The 19,636-nt window shown below is 40.9% G+C and overlaps 1 protein-coding gene across 1 annotated transcript in view; it reads left to right on the forward strand.

Moving 5' to 3' along the window:
- The window catches only part of BRF1 (BRF1 RNA polymerase III transcription initiation factor subunit), a 173,814-nt gene that overhangs the window by 32,635 nt on the left and 121,543 nt on the right, over nt 1-19,636 (forward strand). The window contains exon 3 of the mRNA XM_061998945.1: nt 10,479-10,652. Within this exon, the coding sequence (XP_061854929.1) occupies nt 10,479-10,652 (174 nt within the window). The remainder of the gene's footprint in view (nt 1-10,478; nt 10,653-19,636) is intronic.

Consider the following 19,636-nt stretch of genomic DNA (forward strand, 5'->3'; position numbering starts at 1 on the left):
ATTTCACTTCTGTCTTTTTACTTCCATTTTTAGATCATGTTTTATCTCTTATATCTTTTATATCTTTAATAACTACCTCTTTTTCTTCACCCTCCTTGACTTTTTCTCTCTGCATCCTTTTTCCCTTGATGCTTTCTCACTGTATTTCCATTTTTTGAGACGATTTACCAGTTAATTGATATTTATGAAGTTCTTCATTTGGAATCACTGTGTCATACATCTTCTTTGACCATCAGTTGGGTAAGGTCTGGATGGGGAAAGAACACCTTTTATTATATTTGCAGATAGAATTAGGGGAGGAAGAAGGGACGAAAGAAAAAAAGAACAACCCCAGAACCAGAACCTGAGAGTAGCTTTGGGTGCTTAGGTCTTTTTCAGTCCTCAAGAAGCAACAGCAACCTTATGTCATATGCAGGTGGAGAGTGAAGTGGTGTATTAGTCTCTGCCAGTAAAGTCTTTCCTGCCTGCTCCAGTGCATGATGGAGGGGGAAATAATTTACCACTAGCAGTTGTATTTTGATAGAACTGACATGCAGAGCAGCAGGGTTGAACTCTAAGGGAGGAAAATTATTCTGCGTGTGTCTGAGGACAGGTAAATCCTCAGATGTGTTATAAAAAGTAAGTGTTCAAGGTGGACATGGAAAGTAGGGAGGGTTCACAGAGATGTGCAGGAGCCTCTTGGCAGGAAAAGGGAAAGGCTGCTCAGGCTTTTGCAGCAGGGAAGGTAGATTGAACAGGAAGATGTATTTTTATTTTCTAATTTTTTTTTGTAAACAACCTTAGTAGATGTGACCTTTGCTAATAGTTGCTGCAGTGCAGATGAGAAGTGATAATTGTTCAGCTGTGGTAACTCAAATTCCTTCTGCTCTTGCCTCTGTCCCTTGGCCTCAGTGGCAATTTTGGCTAGAGTATAACTTCCGCTCCTATGTTCTCCTCATCCATGCAAAGCACCTTGATTCCCAGGGATCTTGTCTGCTTCCCTGGTGTCTGCAGGACTCTGAAAAATATCTCCTGTCAGTTTTCACTCTTCTTAGCTTTCCAAAAGCCCTGATCTGCAGGGAAGTCACTAGAACTTGCTGTCAGCGAGCAGATAACGCTGCACTGATTTATATGCTGTTCACATCTGTAAAGTTTTCCATTGCAGCAACGGATCTTTTTCTGTGTAGTCTTCCTTTTTATTTTGCTTTAAAAATTTTTAGTAACTTTTATTAGGAGGAAACAGGGTGTTGGTGTTTTTTTTCTTATTGTGCTGTATTCTTGAATTTTTCTAGCTCTGTAGATGGATGACAGATGCTTGTTAGTAAAATGCTGTTTGTTTTGTAGGTATGAAACAAGCTCTGAGCTCTCTCCTAATGCTAGAATTATGTTTTTAAAAAACTTTTAAAAAGTGATCTTTTCAAAACTGTCAGATTATGTCACGAGCGAATCTTTTTTCTTGCAGAGATGTAGAAATGACTTTGGACGGTTGAAGGCAGTGCTTGGATCAGCAGTAACGCTGTGTGACAGCAGGAATGTTTCATTTCTTGTTGTGACAAGTGTAACAATTGGTAATTGATAAGTGTGGGGAAAAAGCTTTACATGTATGTAGATACAGAAAAATCTCTAAGAATAACTGTCATTTAAAATGTAATTAAAAAAAAAATAAATCAGTGTCCAAACAAAACAGAGGAAGATTAAAACAAAGCAAAACTGATGGTGCTTTGAGAAGGAAGTCTAGCATGCTCAAAAACTGCTGCTACCTAAAAGTTCTTGGGATCTTAAATTTTTCTTTCTAATTCCCTTAATGTCATACAGGTAAAAGTTATACTACATTAATCATACATGTGCTCATAGTTTTGACTTTGAAACAGCTGCAAATCTTACATGAGTAAAAAATTCAGTTGACAAAACTTTTGGATAAAAAATGTTCATATTTACTTACTTCCAGAATTAAACTACCATTTATTTCCAGCTTCCAGAATTAAGCTACCAGCATTCTAATACACAGACAGCTAACAACTGTGTTAGCATTTGTTTCAACTGTGAAAGTCAGATTTTTGTGTAAACTCACTTTTATGAGAGAAGTGGTGAGGGCTGGGAGCAGTAGCAGGGAAGCAGGAGGAAGGGTAGGGATGGTGTGTACTTTTCTCTTTGACCCATTTAGGCTGCAATCTCACATTTACTTTTGATCCACATGTAGGCTGCTGCTGACAGTTTCTCCTCACCCCAGACACATTCTTCCACTGTTAGGGCTTGGGAAGCTGCTCATTGAGTTATATGAGGGAATTGGCCTAAATGGGGCTGATTTTCAGAAGAGCAAGTTTCCTCATCTATATCAGTATGTGTCCATGTAAATATCATGCCAGAAATGGGAATGCTTTTTGCTGCAACGCAACAGCTTGGGCCTTAGCTTGACTTAAAACAGTTGTAATCCAATACCTTCAGATGCAAGTGAATCAACAGACTGGGGTTGGGTTTTTTTTTTTTCCATGTCAGCATTGGCAGTGGTTTTCCAAATCTTGACACTGGAAGTGAAATTGTGTATGGATTTCATAAGCATGATGTGTTTTAGCTGTATTAAAAAGAAACAAATTTAAAAAGGTTAAAGCAAGCCACTGCCTAAGGATGATGGGACAAGATTAGCTGTAGGTTAATGGCAGCCCATGAAGAAACCATATGGCTTCTAGCCTGTTGTTACTGAAGCCAGGGTAGCAGTTAGATGGATAATGGGAATGAAATGACAGCAGTAGAAGTACCACCTGTGAGGGAAGCAGAATTCCAGGAACAAAATGCAAAAAGTCGGAGAAATGATTTACAATGCCAAATTTTTCAGAGTGGGTAAGGCAAGTCAGTTCAAATGGCCAGTTGCTGTGTATGTGAAGAAGCTGCCTGTGTGGGAGTGGTATCATATAATCAGGGACTGGAAAAAGAGCTTGAGGGATGGGATATGGGGGAAATTCTGTGGGCCTGCCTTGGCATTAATGGAATACAAGGGCCAGTTCTGAGGGAGTGAATACTTCAAGAGGTACAGAAGTACTGGGAAGAGATGTTAACAGCAGATTTTCTCAGTGAAAGAAAAGAAGCTTAGTATCAGATATTTAAGAAGTGGCTGGAGTAGTGACCGCTGTCTGGATTGTTAAAACATTAATCTTCAAGATGCATACTAGTTCTCTTTAGCTGAATGAATGAATGAGAGACTGAACATTTGCCGTGCAATGTAAGTGCTTTACCAGAGGAGATGGGATGGAGGAGGTGGAGAGCTGCAGCTGGTAGTTGGGGTGATCTCGTGGGAGTCAAAATGAATGGGTTGGATTATTGTCAGTGAGCAGAGAAATTGAATACAGGTCTCTGTGCTGAGATAGTCTGGTTCTGGCCCTTAAGAAGCTAAATTGGAGGCATCAGTCCTTCAGTGAACAGCTTGGGATTAAGTATTTTTAATTTCACAAGGATCAATTTACCAGTTTGGTTTTCTGTGCATGCCCACAAACAGTTGTGCTATCACAGAGAAAGGCCCAGGAACTGTTTTACTCTGTGAGATGACAGACTGTCCTCCTGGGCAGTCCCCAAAGCAGATCTGCCAGATGACACGGCCACCAAGATGCATCAATCAGAGTGGGGCCAAGCATGCACGGACTCCAGGTTGCTCAGCCCTAAGACCAACACATCCTCTGGAAGAACTGGGGAGTTCTTGTGTGGAAGACCATGTGTCTGGGGATGTGAGGGGTACTCACAACTATATGGTACCAAAGTGGGGATTTGGGGCTAGGCTGAAGTTAGGCAGAGCATGGGCATGAGGCCAGCATGCTCATCTCTTTCCTCATGAGTAATTAGGCATTACTGGAAATAACTCTTGGCTATCCTTAATAGAATAAAGTTCTTATTGTGCTGCATCAGCACTGCTGTAATGTCCTACTGTGCTGCTACTTTTACTGTTCATTGGCCTTTTTCATTGCAGGCTTGCAGAGATAAAGCTGCTTTTCCCTCATGGTATTGTGTGTGTTGCTGGAAATGCTCGGTGTGATCCATCGCCTCTGTTTCCTCCCTGCCTCCTCCCCATTGTTTGGGCTTCAAATGGCTTTTTTTTTTGCCTTTGATCATGAGACTGTACCCTTGATTAGGCTTCTGGGACCAGCCTTCATAAGAGGAGCCCTTCTGATATTCCTGGACTTTCCCTGTTGTGGCTTTGTTTGTTTGTTTTACTTATTTGTAATACAAGTAACATGGAAGCCTGGCATGGAGCAAAGAGCAGGAAGTTCATCCAGGCTTTGAGCTTGGACTTGCTGAAATGCAAAGATATGACAAAGCATGCAGGGATGCCCACACATAAAACCTGTTCTTGTTTTCCCTTTTTTGGGGGAGTTCTTTTGCGGAGCCCTTTCAAAGAAAGAAAAGGAATGAAAACCCAAATGCACAATGAAATCAGCACATAAAATTCAGTCAGTAAAGTAATTCAAATTCTGGCAATGAATGCCCAAGAAAAACCCATCCAAAATGTTTCCTTCAATAGAATCTAGTGTTTGTTACCATAACAATCCTTTTTGCAGAAAAACCAGGATTAATGCTGTTAACATGACTCCATTGCCTGACTCAGGTAATGCTGGTTTCCAGAGCCCCTTGAGCAAATTGCTCGAGATAAGGGGCAAAATCTGTATGCCTGGATTTTGATGATGCAGTTTAGCATCATAATAACAATTGATTTATACTCTGGCTGTATACTGCCTGTTATTTCCCTGGAAACTTATGCTTTGTACTGAAAAGAGCTGCTTTGAAATAGCAGTGTTACAGTCTCCATCAGTCTGAGGGGAAGGTTGCAGATGAGCAGGCAGAACATGAGTTATACATAGCTGTAGCTGCTTGACATTACTGACTTTTAAGGGATCCAGAAAAAAAGGTATGATTCCTCTTGAATAGGGGAAGAGAACAAGATGTTTCCGTAGTAAAGAGATCGTAAAAGACAGAAAATTGCTTGTAAAGAATGGGTCTGATTGCCCCCCTTTTTCTACTTTGCTCCTATTATAACTTAAGCTGCAGTTTTGCTATCAGCTGCCTCTTGTGTAAGCATTTAATATTAGCAAGGTTTTCTGCAAATCTATTTTTGTGACAGTGATTTCTAGCCCACGCTTTGTTTTGTAATAATCACTGTTTATCAAAAGAACAGAAAAATTGTGAAATAAAAGGATGGTAGCACTCAGCAGTCCTATCTGCACTTGTCAGTTCAGGTCTTATGTGCCAGTTCAAAGCATTGAGGTTGGCATCGGTTGAGAAGATGATGGTGTTTCTTTCAGCATGCCAGGAGTACATGGGTAGAAACACTTTTTTTACTGTTGAGTGGAACTTAAAACTGAAAAGGAGCTTTTGTTTTTAGCTGCAGATTCAGGAGCGTGATAAACTTTACTACTCAGTAGCCTGGGAACTTGATTTTGTGTGTTGCTTACAGAAATGTAAGCTTTTCTCCCCTCTCTCTCTTCCCCCCAGCCTCCACCTCCACCTCAGTGGTATGGTGGACCTTTGAGAAATACATGTGACCTGTCTGCTGTGTGTCTTAGATGTCACAAAATTTTTGTAGCATTCTAAACTTTTGTCCTTTTGCTCTTTTAAAGGAGAATAATTGTACTGTTTTACTGGTGATGGAAGGGGGAGGATTTCTGTAACCTTGCTGATGAGCTTGTCCTGTCTCTCTAAAAAGACACTGTTCTTTGTCCTTTTGCCGAAGATACTCAGACACCACTTTAATGTCTTCACTGAGTTACAGGGGTAGCATGAAGTTATAAGCATTGACCTTAAAGGTTTTATTTCATTTGACTTAAAAAAAAGAATCACAGGATCTGTCAAAAACCTGTAAGGCCCCAAAGAAGCAACTCTTATTGCAAGTTATTAATAAAACACGTGCCTACTAAGAGACTTGTTTCACCCCTGAATATTTTGCAATGTAGGGAAAAAATTGCAATGCTGTATCACATGATGATACTTCTTTTTAGTACTGAGGTAATAGTAACTAAGGTTTTTTTAGTAGTGTCCCGCTCAAACATTTAAAAAACCCTCTTCTGTTGGTTAAAATGGATAAGAAAGCCAGGAAGCTGTTGTCTTGAGTTTTGTTTTATAACCTAGAACATGGCAGGTTTTAAAGATATGATGGTTCTTTTCTGTCCAGTAGAGCAGTTCAGTTCATTTGAGTCTGTAACGTGGTGACTACAGTTAAGCAGATTGCTAATAAATTGCACTGTAATATTGCATGTCCCCACTGTTTTGGCTGAGATCATAAGGTAGCTGGACCAGCTCACTGCATGCTGGGACCATATGGTCAAACTGGAGGAAGGGGTGTTAGTCAGCCTTTAGGGCTGATGGAAGCCACACTGCTGGTCTAGAGCAAATGATAGAGGCAGGAATTAAACAGCAAATAGAAAGTTGTAAAATGCCACCCAGCTAGCGAGGAGCAGTGGTAGTGGGACTATGTTCAGGGGCTGATAGATATAATGCAGTCTTGTAGGTTTGCTGGAGGGAATGGCTCCTCTTCCCAGCCCCGTAGCTTGCAGCTGCACTGCGGCACCTCCCTGCACTGACCATGTTGCTCCTTGAGCAATCACTCATGCCAGACTGATCTGAATGCTTAGCGAGGTTTGTGGCTTCCATTGCACAGTTATGAGGACTTACCACGTTGAGGACTGGCAGTATGAATGGGTATTTGGTCTCTGTTGATGTTTGTCAACAATAACTGGAACACTGGATAGAGAATTTATTTTGATCAGTCATTTTCTTATGCCCCATTTCTCTAAGTATGAACATCTGCTCTTCAGATACCAACAGATTAAATTGCTGTATTTGTAGTTAAATAAAATATTATTGAGACATGTTTTTCATTTCTGGAACTGTCAGATTGGTGAAATTGGCAGAAAAGAAAGTCACAAATTCACGTACTTCTGTTTGTTATCTGACTGGGATGAGGGCACTGTGCAACAGTTTGGTACTGTACTGCAGCACTGGGGCAATAGCCATATAGAATCATAGAATCTTTTCAGCTGGAAGAGACATTTAAGCTCATCGAGTCCAGCCTTTGTCCCAGCCCTATCAACCACTAGACCATTTCCCTAAGTGCAATATCCAACTATCGCTTAAACACCTCCATCTGCCTTTTCTTACCTTCTGACTGGAGATGCTTCTTGATCCTTTGAGGCAACTAGAAGGAGTATAAGTTATCTGGTGTTCTCTGTGGAGAAATCTAGAAGCATGATTGCTAATGCTAACTGTATTTTTTTTTTGTTAGTGTTACATAAGATACAAGAAAAATAGAATTTTGTTGTCATGTTAAGTTCAAGGGATGGGGGTGGTGGGGAACAACAAAGCTTTTGATCTTTCTTTTGTAAATAGGGGACTGGTTACAGAATGTAAACGTTTATCTTAGATGATGCTATAAGCAGTACATTTCTTTCTCTCTCATAACAGATAAGGACAGAACCAAGTTAGTCATCAAGATGCACATAATTTCTAAGATGCCTCTTGTCCTGTGTTGAGTTGTTCATACTGGGGATCAACAGCACTGTGACAGTTGTCTTATTTTTCAAAAAACTGTATGACTGACATAATATTACAAAGCAGCTTGAGGGAGTACTAGCACACAGAATTAAAGTGTTTACTGGCCTACTGAAGGTTGAGTAAAACGTTCAAAGAAATAACATTTTCTAAGTGGATGAGTACCTTTCAGCGCTCTTAAATCTCTTTGGTATTTGCCATTAGACAATGACTGGTTACCTCTAAAGTAATTGCATTTTAAAATATTGATGCTGGGTGAAGAGCTCAGCTAAACCACTGTATGTTACTGAAATGAGCATACTGTTTACCTAGGATGGACTATGATGAATTATATTTCAGCATTTGAAACTAAGAAAAGGTTAAATACTGAGGGAATATTAATAGGAGCTTGGGGATGGGACCAACTTCGTGTGGAAAAATTGCTCATGAAAGAAACAAATTTCAAAGGTCTTCCTCCATATTATGTCTTTTCTCTTCTGGTATCTTCTTTGTTTCTGAAGTGCCCCCTGAGGTGAAGAGTATCTCTGAATGAGAGTAGCGTTCTTGGGAGAAGAATCACCTCATAATGGCAACAGGTCAGGGAAGAGCTGGGGGAGGAGTCTCGTGGATGCCTGTCCTGTTCTTACTGTGCATCTCCAGTTCATTTGGACTGTTCTCTGGTGTGAGCCCAGGACCACATCATCTGCTGCCATGCTGGTAGCACAAGAAGCTTCTTGATCACCTCTTCGTGCTTGGTGGCCTGCACCAGCCTTGTTGAGGAGCCAACTGCGCCTTGCATACCAGTTTCTGCATACCAGTTCAAGCTTTAGCCCAAAGAAGCGTTCAGGAGTGTGTGGGGCTCTTCCCTGGCATAGGAGCCACTGTCCTCTTTGTATTTTTACAAAAGCTTTAATTAAAATAAAAATTCAGACAACATTTAAAACTACTGAAACAGGTTTTTGTCATCAGCTGCCTTTGTGGCTTTGAGGACATAGAATTGGACCATCTGAAAGGGAACACTGCTGCAATGACTGCAGTCTTTATTTCCCTGCAGCTGAGGGAGAGGTACATGGGCATGGACATGCCTATTCATTTACTTGTTTTTTAAATGGTTTTATCTTTGCATGATGTCTTTGTCTCAGCAGCCACACATGGCAGACTACAACCAGATCAATAGAAAGCTCAGATGATAGAAAGAGGTGGCTTTCCACAGCCCCCTGATCCATGCTGGCCTCTGCAGTGGACTTGCTTGGGGAGGGGAGCAATCAGGGAAGTGGCTGTGCTGCCACTGCAAAAATTAATTTTAATACTTAAGGGTAGGTAAATTTATTTATTTATTCCCCACCCCCTCCAGATGAGAACAAACTGATATTTTCTTAGAGCCATTAAAGGCCTTGAGCCCACCTCAGTGTAAATTGGGGAACATAAAATAAAATTTGGGGAAGGAAGAACTCTAGTTAGCGTCTTAATTTTAGGAAGATGCAGTGTTTGTGTTTGAGAGACTGAGGCTGATGAGCATCAGTCAAGGGCCTGCTGATGGCAGTGGAAAAACTATTCACTTAATGGGCTTTGGATTACTCTTGAGCAGCTTATTGTACCCACGCCTCCTGTGGAAGGTGACATATCTGTCTTCTGTCCTTACTTCTTCATCCAAATGTGTTACAAAGCTGGTTGACCAACTTGCCTTGAAGGAGATCTCATTGGTGAGGGCAGTAATTGCCACTTGTGCAGGAAAGAGCAGCTGTCACATTGTGGCAGCTCCTGTTTGACTGGAGTCTTGCTGACCCTGGCTGTGTGTCTGGAGTCACTTTTTATTAAAGCTGAATTGAAGCAACGTCTTTGACAGGAGGTTGTTCAGGGGTTAAGCATTTGTACAGTGTTATTAGTGATGAGGTGTAGGGATTTGCATAAAATCAAGATGTGCAGGCTGTGCAGGTGCAGGTGGTGTTCTGGTAAGCACTGTGCGCTCACCATCACTTTCTGTGAGCAGTGGTGGCTGAGGTGCATGGCAGGCATCATACCTCCTTCAGCAAACCTACTCATGACATCTCTGAAGGGAATAGATGAGCTTTTCCTGTAAATACACGTACTGGAAACATCTGCCCAGCACATTGAATTAAAGGATTTTTCTTGATGTGCCATCTGACCCCATGCGCTGAGGAACTTCAGTGCTCTGTTTTCCTCATGACTTCCTCCATCTTTTTCTTGAGCCATCTTTTCAGCATGATCTTCCAAAGCTGGAGCTGTGAGGCCAAACCAGACCTCACTTCCCACATCTGTCCCAGCAGCTGTACCACTTCCTGCCATGACTCTTCCGAAACACACTTTGTTTTGGTTTGTTTTATTTAAGGGCGAAGGCACATTTGTTTTCCTGTAGCCACAAACTAATCTCCTCAGTCTAGCAGCCAAGCCTTAAATGAAAGCTGCTTGGGTGCAAAGCTGTTCAGAGGAAGGAAGTACCTCCTGTCAGTGGTGATCATGGCCAAGCCCAGAGCTGAGATGCTTTCCTTGCGGGCTTCAGTTGTGGCCAGAGGAACTGCAAACTTCATAGCATCTTGGAGAGCAGCAGCAAAATGTCTGCTCTGTTTGCATGCTAGTGTCAAACACACCACGACCTCTGGTTGTCAGGAGTTCATTGCTGCAGCTAACCAAGTGCAAATTTTCAAACAATGTTAAGAGAGAGGGGCATAATCTTTTGTCTGAGAAACCCTGGCTGTTTCGGATCCTCTCTGGGGCTGGTCTTTGTGGCTTTGTTTTTCAGGGCTCATTGATCGTTTTAATCTCAATTCTGGCAGTCCAAAATGAGGCTTCTTTTTTTTCCTTCTTTTTTGTCCTGAGCAACTGAGGATATATAGTTCCTGAAACATGAGGTTATTATATTTTACACAGAGTCAAAGTCTAAAATACACCCTTTCCCTTTTGTCTTTTTAAAAAAAAGGCAACCCAAAGTTGTTAAGCTTTTCTTTTATTCTTCTCCTTGTTAATTTTTCTAGGGAAACGTCAGATTCACCACTTGGGAAATCAGCTCCAACTCAATCAACATTGTCTGGATACTGCCTTCAATTTTTTCAAGATGGCGGTGAGCAAGCACCTGACTCGGGGGAGAAAGATGACCCATGTAATTGCTGCCTGTCTCTACCTGGTGTGTAGGACAGAAGGAACTCCTCGTATCCTTTCACAATTAAAAAATGAAATCAAAAGACAGAAAGTCAACTATCCCAGTTAGGCCTTGTTTCAAAATTTGGAAAGGTAAGTGTTTAGGAGCTAACTTTGTCACTGTTGAGTTGATATAGTGAAGTGAATGGGAGCTTTTTCCTGTGGTTCAAGTAAAATTTTTCCCTTTCTAAATGTACAGTATTTAGTATTTGCAAGGGGCTATAAATGTCACTTTGTCTCCATCAATAACTCTGAATTTCTTCTTTCTCATAATTTTCTAGCATCGGGTATCTAGCAACAGGACAAGGGGTAATGAGATGAAGCTGACACACAAAATGTTCCATTTAAACGTAAGAAAAGACTATTTCAGTGTTGAGGTGAGGGAGGCCTGGCCCAGGCTGCCCAGAGGGAGTGTGGAGGCTCCTCCTCTGGGACTCTTCAAAACCCACCTGGACATGTTCCTGTGTGACCTGATCTAGGGGGAACCTGCTTCTGCAGGGGGGTTGGACTGGATGATCTCTAAAGGTCCCTTCCAACCCCTACCATTCTATGATGATTCTATGATTACCAAAAAGACAGTGTTGATTTAAAAGCATTACCAATATGTTTTTATGCCTGTGTCACATTTTTAAAGTAATTCACTTACAGCTGTTATTTGATACTCCTGAATGATAGCCTATCCATAACTTGCAAATCCGTTTTTCCCTACTAGTAGTGATAAAAAAAGCATTGGAAGCAGTATAAGCTGTAAGAGGCAAATAGGTATGTTGTTGTAAAGCAACCATCTGTGCAACAAGTGTGGCTAACTTGTCTAGCAAAAACTAAAATGCTTTGCTTGTTTTATATCCTTTAAAATATTACAGCATGGATCTCAGTTATGAGTGAAAGGTGTACTTACTGGTCTGGTTGGGACTTCATGAAGACCTAAATTAATTTACCAACTTTTATTTTGTTAAATGGAGATTATATCCTGTGTTATACTTCAGATAAAATACTAGGAATAAAGTATGAATAAGACTACAAAGATGGACTCTATCTTGTCAGTATCACAAAGAACTCCATTTGCATGGTTACTGTGCCACCTGGGAATCGAGGAGTGGTAGTGCATGACTGTATGGGTCATTTTTTGTAGTGTTGGGCTTTGATTCTTTAAAATCCATTAGATTAACTTAATTTTGTAGTTGGTATTAAGAATTTAAGTGTGGGAGAGTGAGTTCAGCTTCTGCCTGTGTTCTGCTGTTTGTGTTTTTGGTGGTCTTTTGGTTTGCTTTTTTTTTTACTATTTAAAGTCCAGTGTAGTTTGAAAAACAAACTCCAAATAAATTATGGGTTATGAACACTGAAATTTAAGTTCTTTTTCTTATATCTTCTCCTTTCTTTACAAGCTTAAAAATCTTAGAGCCACTGGTGCATATTGATGACCTTTGTAAAATACATTCAAGCCTCCAAAGATTAATTATGATCATTATCAGTGTGTTATATTTGTTTGTGGCCTAGACCTAGCAATACAGAAACGTGCTACAAGAGGCAAGTGTGTTCCCTGGGCCTTTGGTCCAGGGAGACCAAGAGCAGGTGGAGAGAGTGGCTGTCCTTTAAGAAGAATGAAAATGCATGTTCAGGGCATTAAGCTTGCAGCTGGTCTTCTGGAGAAGCCAGCAGAGGATAGCATGCAAAGAGGAGATACATGGTGTATCATACTGTGGAAAGGACATACAGTATTTGTAACAACACTTCAAGATTTATACACGCTGCTAAGTAGATACACTGAGCTTAATGTGTTCATTGTGATTGTGCTGGTTATAGAACCCTTCAGAAGAGGTTTGGGAGGAATTTGGAAACGGAAGTTAAAGACTGAAGATTGGTGAATGTGTTGTAGAGGGGAAGAGTGGAAGAAGTGGTGAGGGGCAACAATGTCCCCAGAGCTCAGAGACAGTGCCTTGGTTTTGGGTGGCCCAAATTAACTGGTGGAGTGACTCAGGAATTGTTGAGGCAAAAAACATTAGCTAGGAACAGATAAGTCTCTGAAATAGAAGACAACATATATACCAAAGTTATGGTATGAGGAATAAAGTATGGACGTGACCTGGGGAGATGACAGTGGGATGTAGTCAGGGGCTAAAGTAGTAAGAACTGCTATATTCTCTCCAGTGGCAAAACCAAAGGAGTGGGAAGCGCTTGGAGAAAGAAAATAGGCTTTAATTGTGTCTGTACTGAGTTCAGTTTGAGGGAGTGGAATGTATCTATCTGACATGGATATCTGCTTATTCTTCTGTTTTCATAATGTACATGTCGCCGGCCAGCCTCTGTGAAAATGTGAGGGAAATTGTAGCCAAGTCTCCTGGTGTAGTCTGAATTATGCCTGAATAAACCTCAGCCTGAAACAGGAAAACATTAAGTTCTCCTTCATTTTTATGCATGGTTTAATTAATGCAAAAATGCAAAATATTCCAGTAACATACATTTTTTAATCTGGAAAAAAAAAGTTCTAGAACTTAAAGTGAACGTAAAAGTTTATCTGAGGTGCAGCTTTTATTTATATTTCTTTAGAAAGCTTAATGTGTTATTTGAGATCTGAATTTATTTTACATCAGTTTATGGGTTTTATTAGTTTATTTGACACAAAACCCCACAAAGCAGCAATGTTGATGTAGCTTTTAATTTGCCTTGCTTATAATATTTGTCAGTGTTAATGTTTTAAAGGGAAGATGGTTTACTAGCTGTTAACTCAATTTGGGAGATGTTTCATCCTTTTGATGAGCTCTACCTATAAAACTTTAATTTATTATCCTGTTTATAAAATGTGTCTGTATTATCAGTGTCAGAAGTAAAGGTACAATGCAAAAAATACACCTGGAGGGAGACAGTGCTTTGTAAATCCTCAGATTTGATGGAACTGTTTGTCCCCCTCCCAGGGGCAGGAGGATGGAGAGTGTTTCCAGTGACATCTGACTTCATCTGGCACTGCCAGTGCTCTGGGCATTTCAGGCTCTGGCTCTTAATTTGTTTCTTGGAATAGTAACAGTCTTCAGTTGTTTCTCTTTAATGTTTTGAACAGCTTTTCCACCCCTACATATGTTTGAATGGAAACAAAGGGCTCTTTAGCTGGTCTTGCTGTTCCCAAGAGAGAGAACTTGGGAAGAGCCAGGCAGGGGTTTTGAGTGACTTACGGGCTGGGCTGTAACCGGGGGCTGCCCTTGGGTCACTCAGGAACAATGAGAGCCTGGACAGGATTTTCCAGGTGGGATGATATCAGTTTGTTTTAATCAAGGAACGTTTCATTCTGTTTGTAATCCTTTTTACTGTACACAACTGTTAGAAAAACTGTACAACTCTCCACTATTTTGTTTGTAATATTTTCCAGCGCTACCACATGGGTTTTATTTACAGCAACATTTTACATGGTGAATGTCTTTTATGCCACCACCACCCTTCCACTTTTAACTTTTATTTATTTATTTATTCTTTTCCTTTGAAGCTCTCTGGAAAATGCACCCTTGGTTGTAAAACAAATCCTGTCTTGTTAAAGCATAGTCAATAAAACCTTTTCCACATGAGAAGAGCCTTTACAAAGTTCCCTCACCAGCTATCTTGTGTAAATATCACTCTATTTGCCTTTGGAGTAAGTTCAGGGCAGGTTTTTCTCCCTCCAGTAAAGGTGATCAGTCTTCATGCCAGGGGGCTCTCTCAGCCCTTCCCGCCACCCGAGGCTGGGGCAGCCTCCTGAGATTTAGGATTGTCCAAGTTATTCAGGTGATCTTCTGCAGCTTGGTATGGAGTCAGAGGAAATAGATGGGGTCCTCCTGGGATTAGTCAAAGGCAGCCAAGTGAGGCCTCTCTTCTGGACTGTGTGCAGAACAACCTTTCTACTGACTTTCTAATTCGAGTGTTGGGAGCAGAAGGCTGATAGGAGCAAGTCTGGTGCCTTGGTGTCTACGTGTAAACGCGCACTGGGTGGGAAATCATAAGGCACTCTCCTGTCCTGCTTCCTCTGCCCCATGAACCTCTCCTTTGTTTGTGGGAAGATCATGATGGCGTTGCAGGATCCCAGCAGGCAAGAAGGATTTGGAAAAAACCAAAAAGGGCATCTCCTCACTGAATGGGGCAGCACTTTGTTGTTTCTTATTTGTCTACAGTACTTGTACTTCATTGCCAAGCTATTTGAATTCTCTCTGGTATACTGTGTTTATTTTCATGTCACAGTAAGGGAAGTTGAGAGTATTTATCTTCATTTCCAGGTGCAGAACTGAGGCTAAGTGACACATTCACAGTTACCCAGAAAATCTGTGATGGAGTAAGGAACTGGTCTTTTTAATCCTAGATTAGGCAGCAGCCTCTGAGCCTTTCTGCCTTGTTGGTCTTTGCAAGAGAAGTTCAGCTAATTTCCTTTTGAGCATTAGCAGGCTCTGTTGGCTTCCACACTGTCTTGGGAAGCTTTGTATAACCTTGCCATGAGAGCTTTTGATGGATAAATTCTTTGTTTCTCTACTAACACTTCAAGGTCTATCTTTGCAAGGGAAAGGGCAAGACTTCCTTTTTTATTAGAAATGAAAAATTAGATCTCCAGCAATCTTTTGACCTCTGCTAAAACTTCCTGGAGCCAGCAGACCTTAGTGTTCCCAATTAAAAAGTTAACTTTTTAAATTAGGCTTTAATCAACAAAATTTTAGAGTTCTAGTTAGGGAAGTTAATAAATCCAGTTTCCATTTCTCTTTGTTTAAGGACTTTCTTTTTAGTAACTGACCTTTCACTTCTGATTAAATACAGTTGCATTCAGAATGTCTTTTGTTCAAGCGTTGAGCCTGACAAGGACACGAGAGATTAAAAAAGTATTTTAAATTGCACAATTAAATACATATATTTACAACACCAAATTTATTTAAATTTCACTGGATTTTGTACACGTGTTTTTGTGATAAAGGACACTAAGGTCTTTGTTCAATGAAAGCTGGACAGAGCATTTTCAGTTGGAAGGGACCTACAATGATCATCCAGCCCAACTGCCTGACCACTTCAGGGCTGACCAAAAAGTTAAAGCATGTTGTTAAGAAAATTGTTCAAACTCCTCTTCAACACCGACAGGCTTGGGGCATTAGCCACCTCTCCAGGAAGCCTGTTCCAGTGTTTGACCGCACTCTTGGTAAAGAAATGCTTCCTAATGAAGCATTTGCTTGGACTTGAAGTCTTGGAAAAGCCTTGTCTGCTTCATTTCAAAATGGAAGGTTTAAAATTGGTATACTTCTGAGTGGATGGATTTCAGCTGGGAGAGTTTCATCTATTAATGGAAAATAGAGTGTGGCTGTTGTTACCTCATGTGACTGTCTATTTCCAAATAGTTCATGGTGTTTGGTAATGTTTGGCTTCTGTAATCATTCCTACTTGGTACCATATGAGAAAATGCTGGAAGAGGGCAGGGACAGCAATAGCTATTTAATTTCTGTGCCCTAATTTCTCCTCATCACTCTTTCCTCCAGCCAGGATTGGAGCTGCTGGTTTTCAACAGCAGGGCTCGTGACCTGAAGCCAGCATATCCAGTCTCTTTTTCCGTGGAGCAAAGGAAGATCATATGATTTTTCACTTGCAGTACTGCCTCACATTTTTTTTTTCTCCATATAAAGAAATATGAGAATGAGGTGTTTCATGTTTCCTGTTGGTGGGGAAGTAAAATCTTCCTCTCCATGTGCTCATTGACGTTGGACGCTCTGTTGTGTGGCTCTAGTGTCTTCCCCACCGCGTGCCGTGAGTGCAAGGGCTGCTCCTGACTGCTGCCCTGTGCTTGTGGACAGGAGGAATTGGTGCTGTGTGACTCTCAGGGATCTTGCCTGGCCTCCACCTGTACTGCAGAAGAGCCTGTGTCTCCCTAGTTCCTGTGTCATATCTGTCAGCCCTCTATAGATACCTTTGTAGTACCTGAAATGATGCTAGGCACTTGAATTGTTCCACTTGTATCTGGTGATTTGCAGTGTCTTTTAAAAAGAATTGCCTCTTGGGAGGAAAATAACCTCGAGCCTTTCAAACTGGTGATACAGCCCTGCACCTGGGGGACAGGGCTGGGGAGATGAGTGGTAGCCCTCAGGTTTTCCTCTTGTCCCTCGGGGGATGTGACAGGGAGAAGCCATAAACCTTACTTGTGCATGACTCGAATGTGGAAGGAAAATGGTGAGTGTGCTTGCTGACTAGCATTATCCTTGAGGGTGCCCTGACTCTGAAAGTCATGGAAGCTTTCCACACAGAGACTGTAATTTTAATGTGGAGATTCTGTACTTGGGTGATTTTCTTTGTTCCTTTAAGATTTTGCAAATATAAAAGGGGAAAGCAACTTTACATTATGGTGTGTGTCAACTCCACATTTTACTGTTTAAATCCTTCTGTTAAATGCCCATTATGGATGCTGCAGGGAGGGAGGGGAAAAGCTGCTGTAAGTGCAGTAGTGATAATTGACCCACTTAAAAGAGCTGCTCTAATTTTGCATGTTACAGCATCCTGGAAATTCAGATAAGAATGTTGATCTCTCCAGCTAATAGGATTTCTAAATATATCATCCAAGAGAAGCACGAGGACTGTAATTTTGTGTGTATGGATGTGTGTTCAGGCTAATGTTTTGTTTAAGAACTGCACACTCTGGAAATCTGCTATTCTGTTAACTTGTTACTAACTGAGGATAAAATAGTATTTGACCTCTGATGCTGGAAAGGGGAGACCTGATCCTGCTCCATTGAATTCGCTGACGAAATTCTCCCCAGCTTTTGTGTAACCAACTTTTTTCCCCTCAGGATGTTGGTACTCAGCAGGTGGCTCAAATTGTCAACTTTTCCATAATGCAGCATTAAACAAAGTACCTGCAGACACAGAGAGGGGTGCAGGGTCACAAGATGGCCTATCAAGATTACAGATTTTGGCTGGTTTTGATGTCTTTGTTGTTAATTTTCCTCATTTAAGGGAAATTTTGAGTAATGAATATTGAAATAATCCTATTCTGAAATTTGAGCACAGAGGTGCTTTTTTGCTTTACAGAGCAGCGTGTTTCAAATCTCTCTCTGGACAGTTCTGTTTCAAAGCTTGTGATACTTAAACCTGCTGAAAACCATGGGATTTGTGCTCAGTAGAGCTGTTGCCCCTAGATTGTTTTAATTTTGGAGATCCTTTGCCTTTTTTGTCTCGGGAGAAGAAACAGGCAACACGGTCCCTCTTTGAAAGGCTGAACTGTGTAGGCTTTTGGATTAGGTCCACTGAAGCCTTTGACACTGTGGGTGTGAATGTCATTATGGGCAGGTAGAAGAAGTGTTTATTGTTTGGCAGACCTGTGCTCCCTTGCCATGTCTGGCCTTGTGTAACACAGAAATAACTTAGAGCAGAAGCATCGGGCAGATTTTTTAATGCATGTAATAGTGGCCGGTTATTGCATGCATAAAAATAATAATTAAACAGATTGATTACATGGTCTGTCCTCTTAGTAATTAGATTTCAGTTTGGGGTTTGTGAATGTTTCTGGTGGGACATTCTCACGGTAAAGGCACAGCAAGGAAAGGAACAGAAGCAGGGAGCAAGAGCTGCAGAGAGGTATCAGTAATAGCAGGGTAAAAATAAGAAGCACAGCCCTCGCTTGCCAGCAGCACTGAGAGGGGGTGATGCTTTGAAACGTGGTGGCAGAGACATGGGAACTAATGAGGGGAATGAAAGCAGGACAAGTTCTGAGTGATGGATGAGGGGAGGGAAACGTGATGGCAGAGAGGCCTCTTTCCAGTGAAATAAATACAAAGGAGGGACGATAAGGAAGGGGATCACACCTCTCATGTCTGTGACCTTCAGCAATCCTTGCATGCTTGTGAAAATAAATATTTAACAATCTTCTTAAAGCTTGTTTGAAGGAGGAAATGATTAGGTTGGCTTTCTGCTTAATTCAGAAGTTTTATCTCTGCATCAGAATTTTGGTGCTGATGTCAGCAAAAGCAGCTTTGTAACTGGGTGGTGTTTTGACCTGATGGGAGCTAATATGTTGCAAACACCAGCTAAATGAAAAACAGTGTGGTAGAGCCAGTCATTGTGTAGCACATTCTTGCTTTTGTCAGAGGATATGCTGGATGTGGTGTGGGATGTGGAGGAGATGCTTCCCCTTCCTTCCCTGCGTGCCCACCCCCCCCCCCCGTTAAGAAAAGAAAAAAAGGACAAGAGAGGCGAAGAAAAAACATGTTACCAGGTGCTTTGTTTAAGTAAATCCTGGTAGCAAACATAGAATCATAGAAACATGATCAATTCTGGTTGATATTTTTGATCCGGTCACTGAAAAATATTTCTGGTTGTAGTCATCACTATTTTTTCTGCAATTTAATACTTTAGAAGTCAATTAGAAAATTAAATGCTCTTCTTCATTAAAATGATTTAGGAGATTGCGTATTTGCATTTTAATGTTGTAAGAATGATGCCTTGGAAGATAAATTCATATTATTAAGTGGTTTAATTAGGATCAGTAATGCAAAATAGGGTTAATAAAAGCCAGTGTGTTGAGACATATAAGCATTTATGTGCTTGCTATCTGCAAATATTATTTCAGCTTGACATCTTCTAAAATGATATCCACTTCCATTGTATTCTTAAGTCTTACGCAGCCTTTTTTGTCTTGCACTTTTTGATGTTTTAAGAACACAGTGGAGGTATATCAGAGGAAGAATATTACCTTTCAAACTTCATTTGGATAAACAGAGTTTATTCTGTGATTCTAAATATCTTGAAGGTGGTCCTGATAATGGTTTAACACATCCTAATAAAGTATAAGCCTTTTAAAAATCACTAAAAACTTCTCCAGAGCTGTCTTATTCCTTCAGGTGTTTGTCACTAGGATTTTTTTGCGTGACAGTCTTCATACACATACTTCATACTGGAAGTGCTTCTCAGGAAAGATTCTCAGCATCTCATACGAAGTGAAAGGGAGAGCTGAGCCTTTTCTAACCTTTTCACTGTTAGCCTGCCTTTATGGCAAGTCCATGTCCTTCCTCAAAGG

This window comes from Colius striatus, chromosome 6 (genome assembly GCF_028858725.1).
Source record: "Colius striatus isolate bColStr4 chromosome 6, bColStr4.1.hap1, whole genome shotgun sequence".
Classification (NCBI taxonomy): domain Eukaryota; kingdom Metazoa; phylum Chordata; class Aves; order Coliiformes; family Coliidae; genus Colius; species Colius striatus.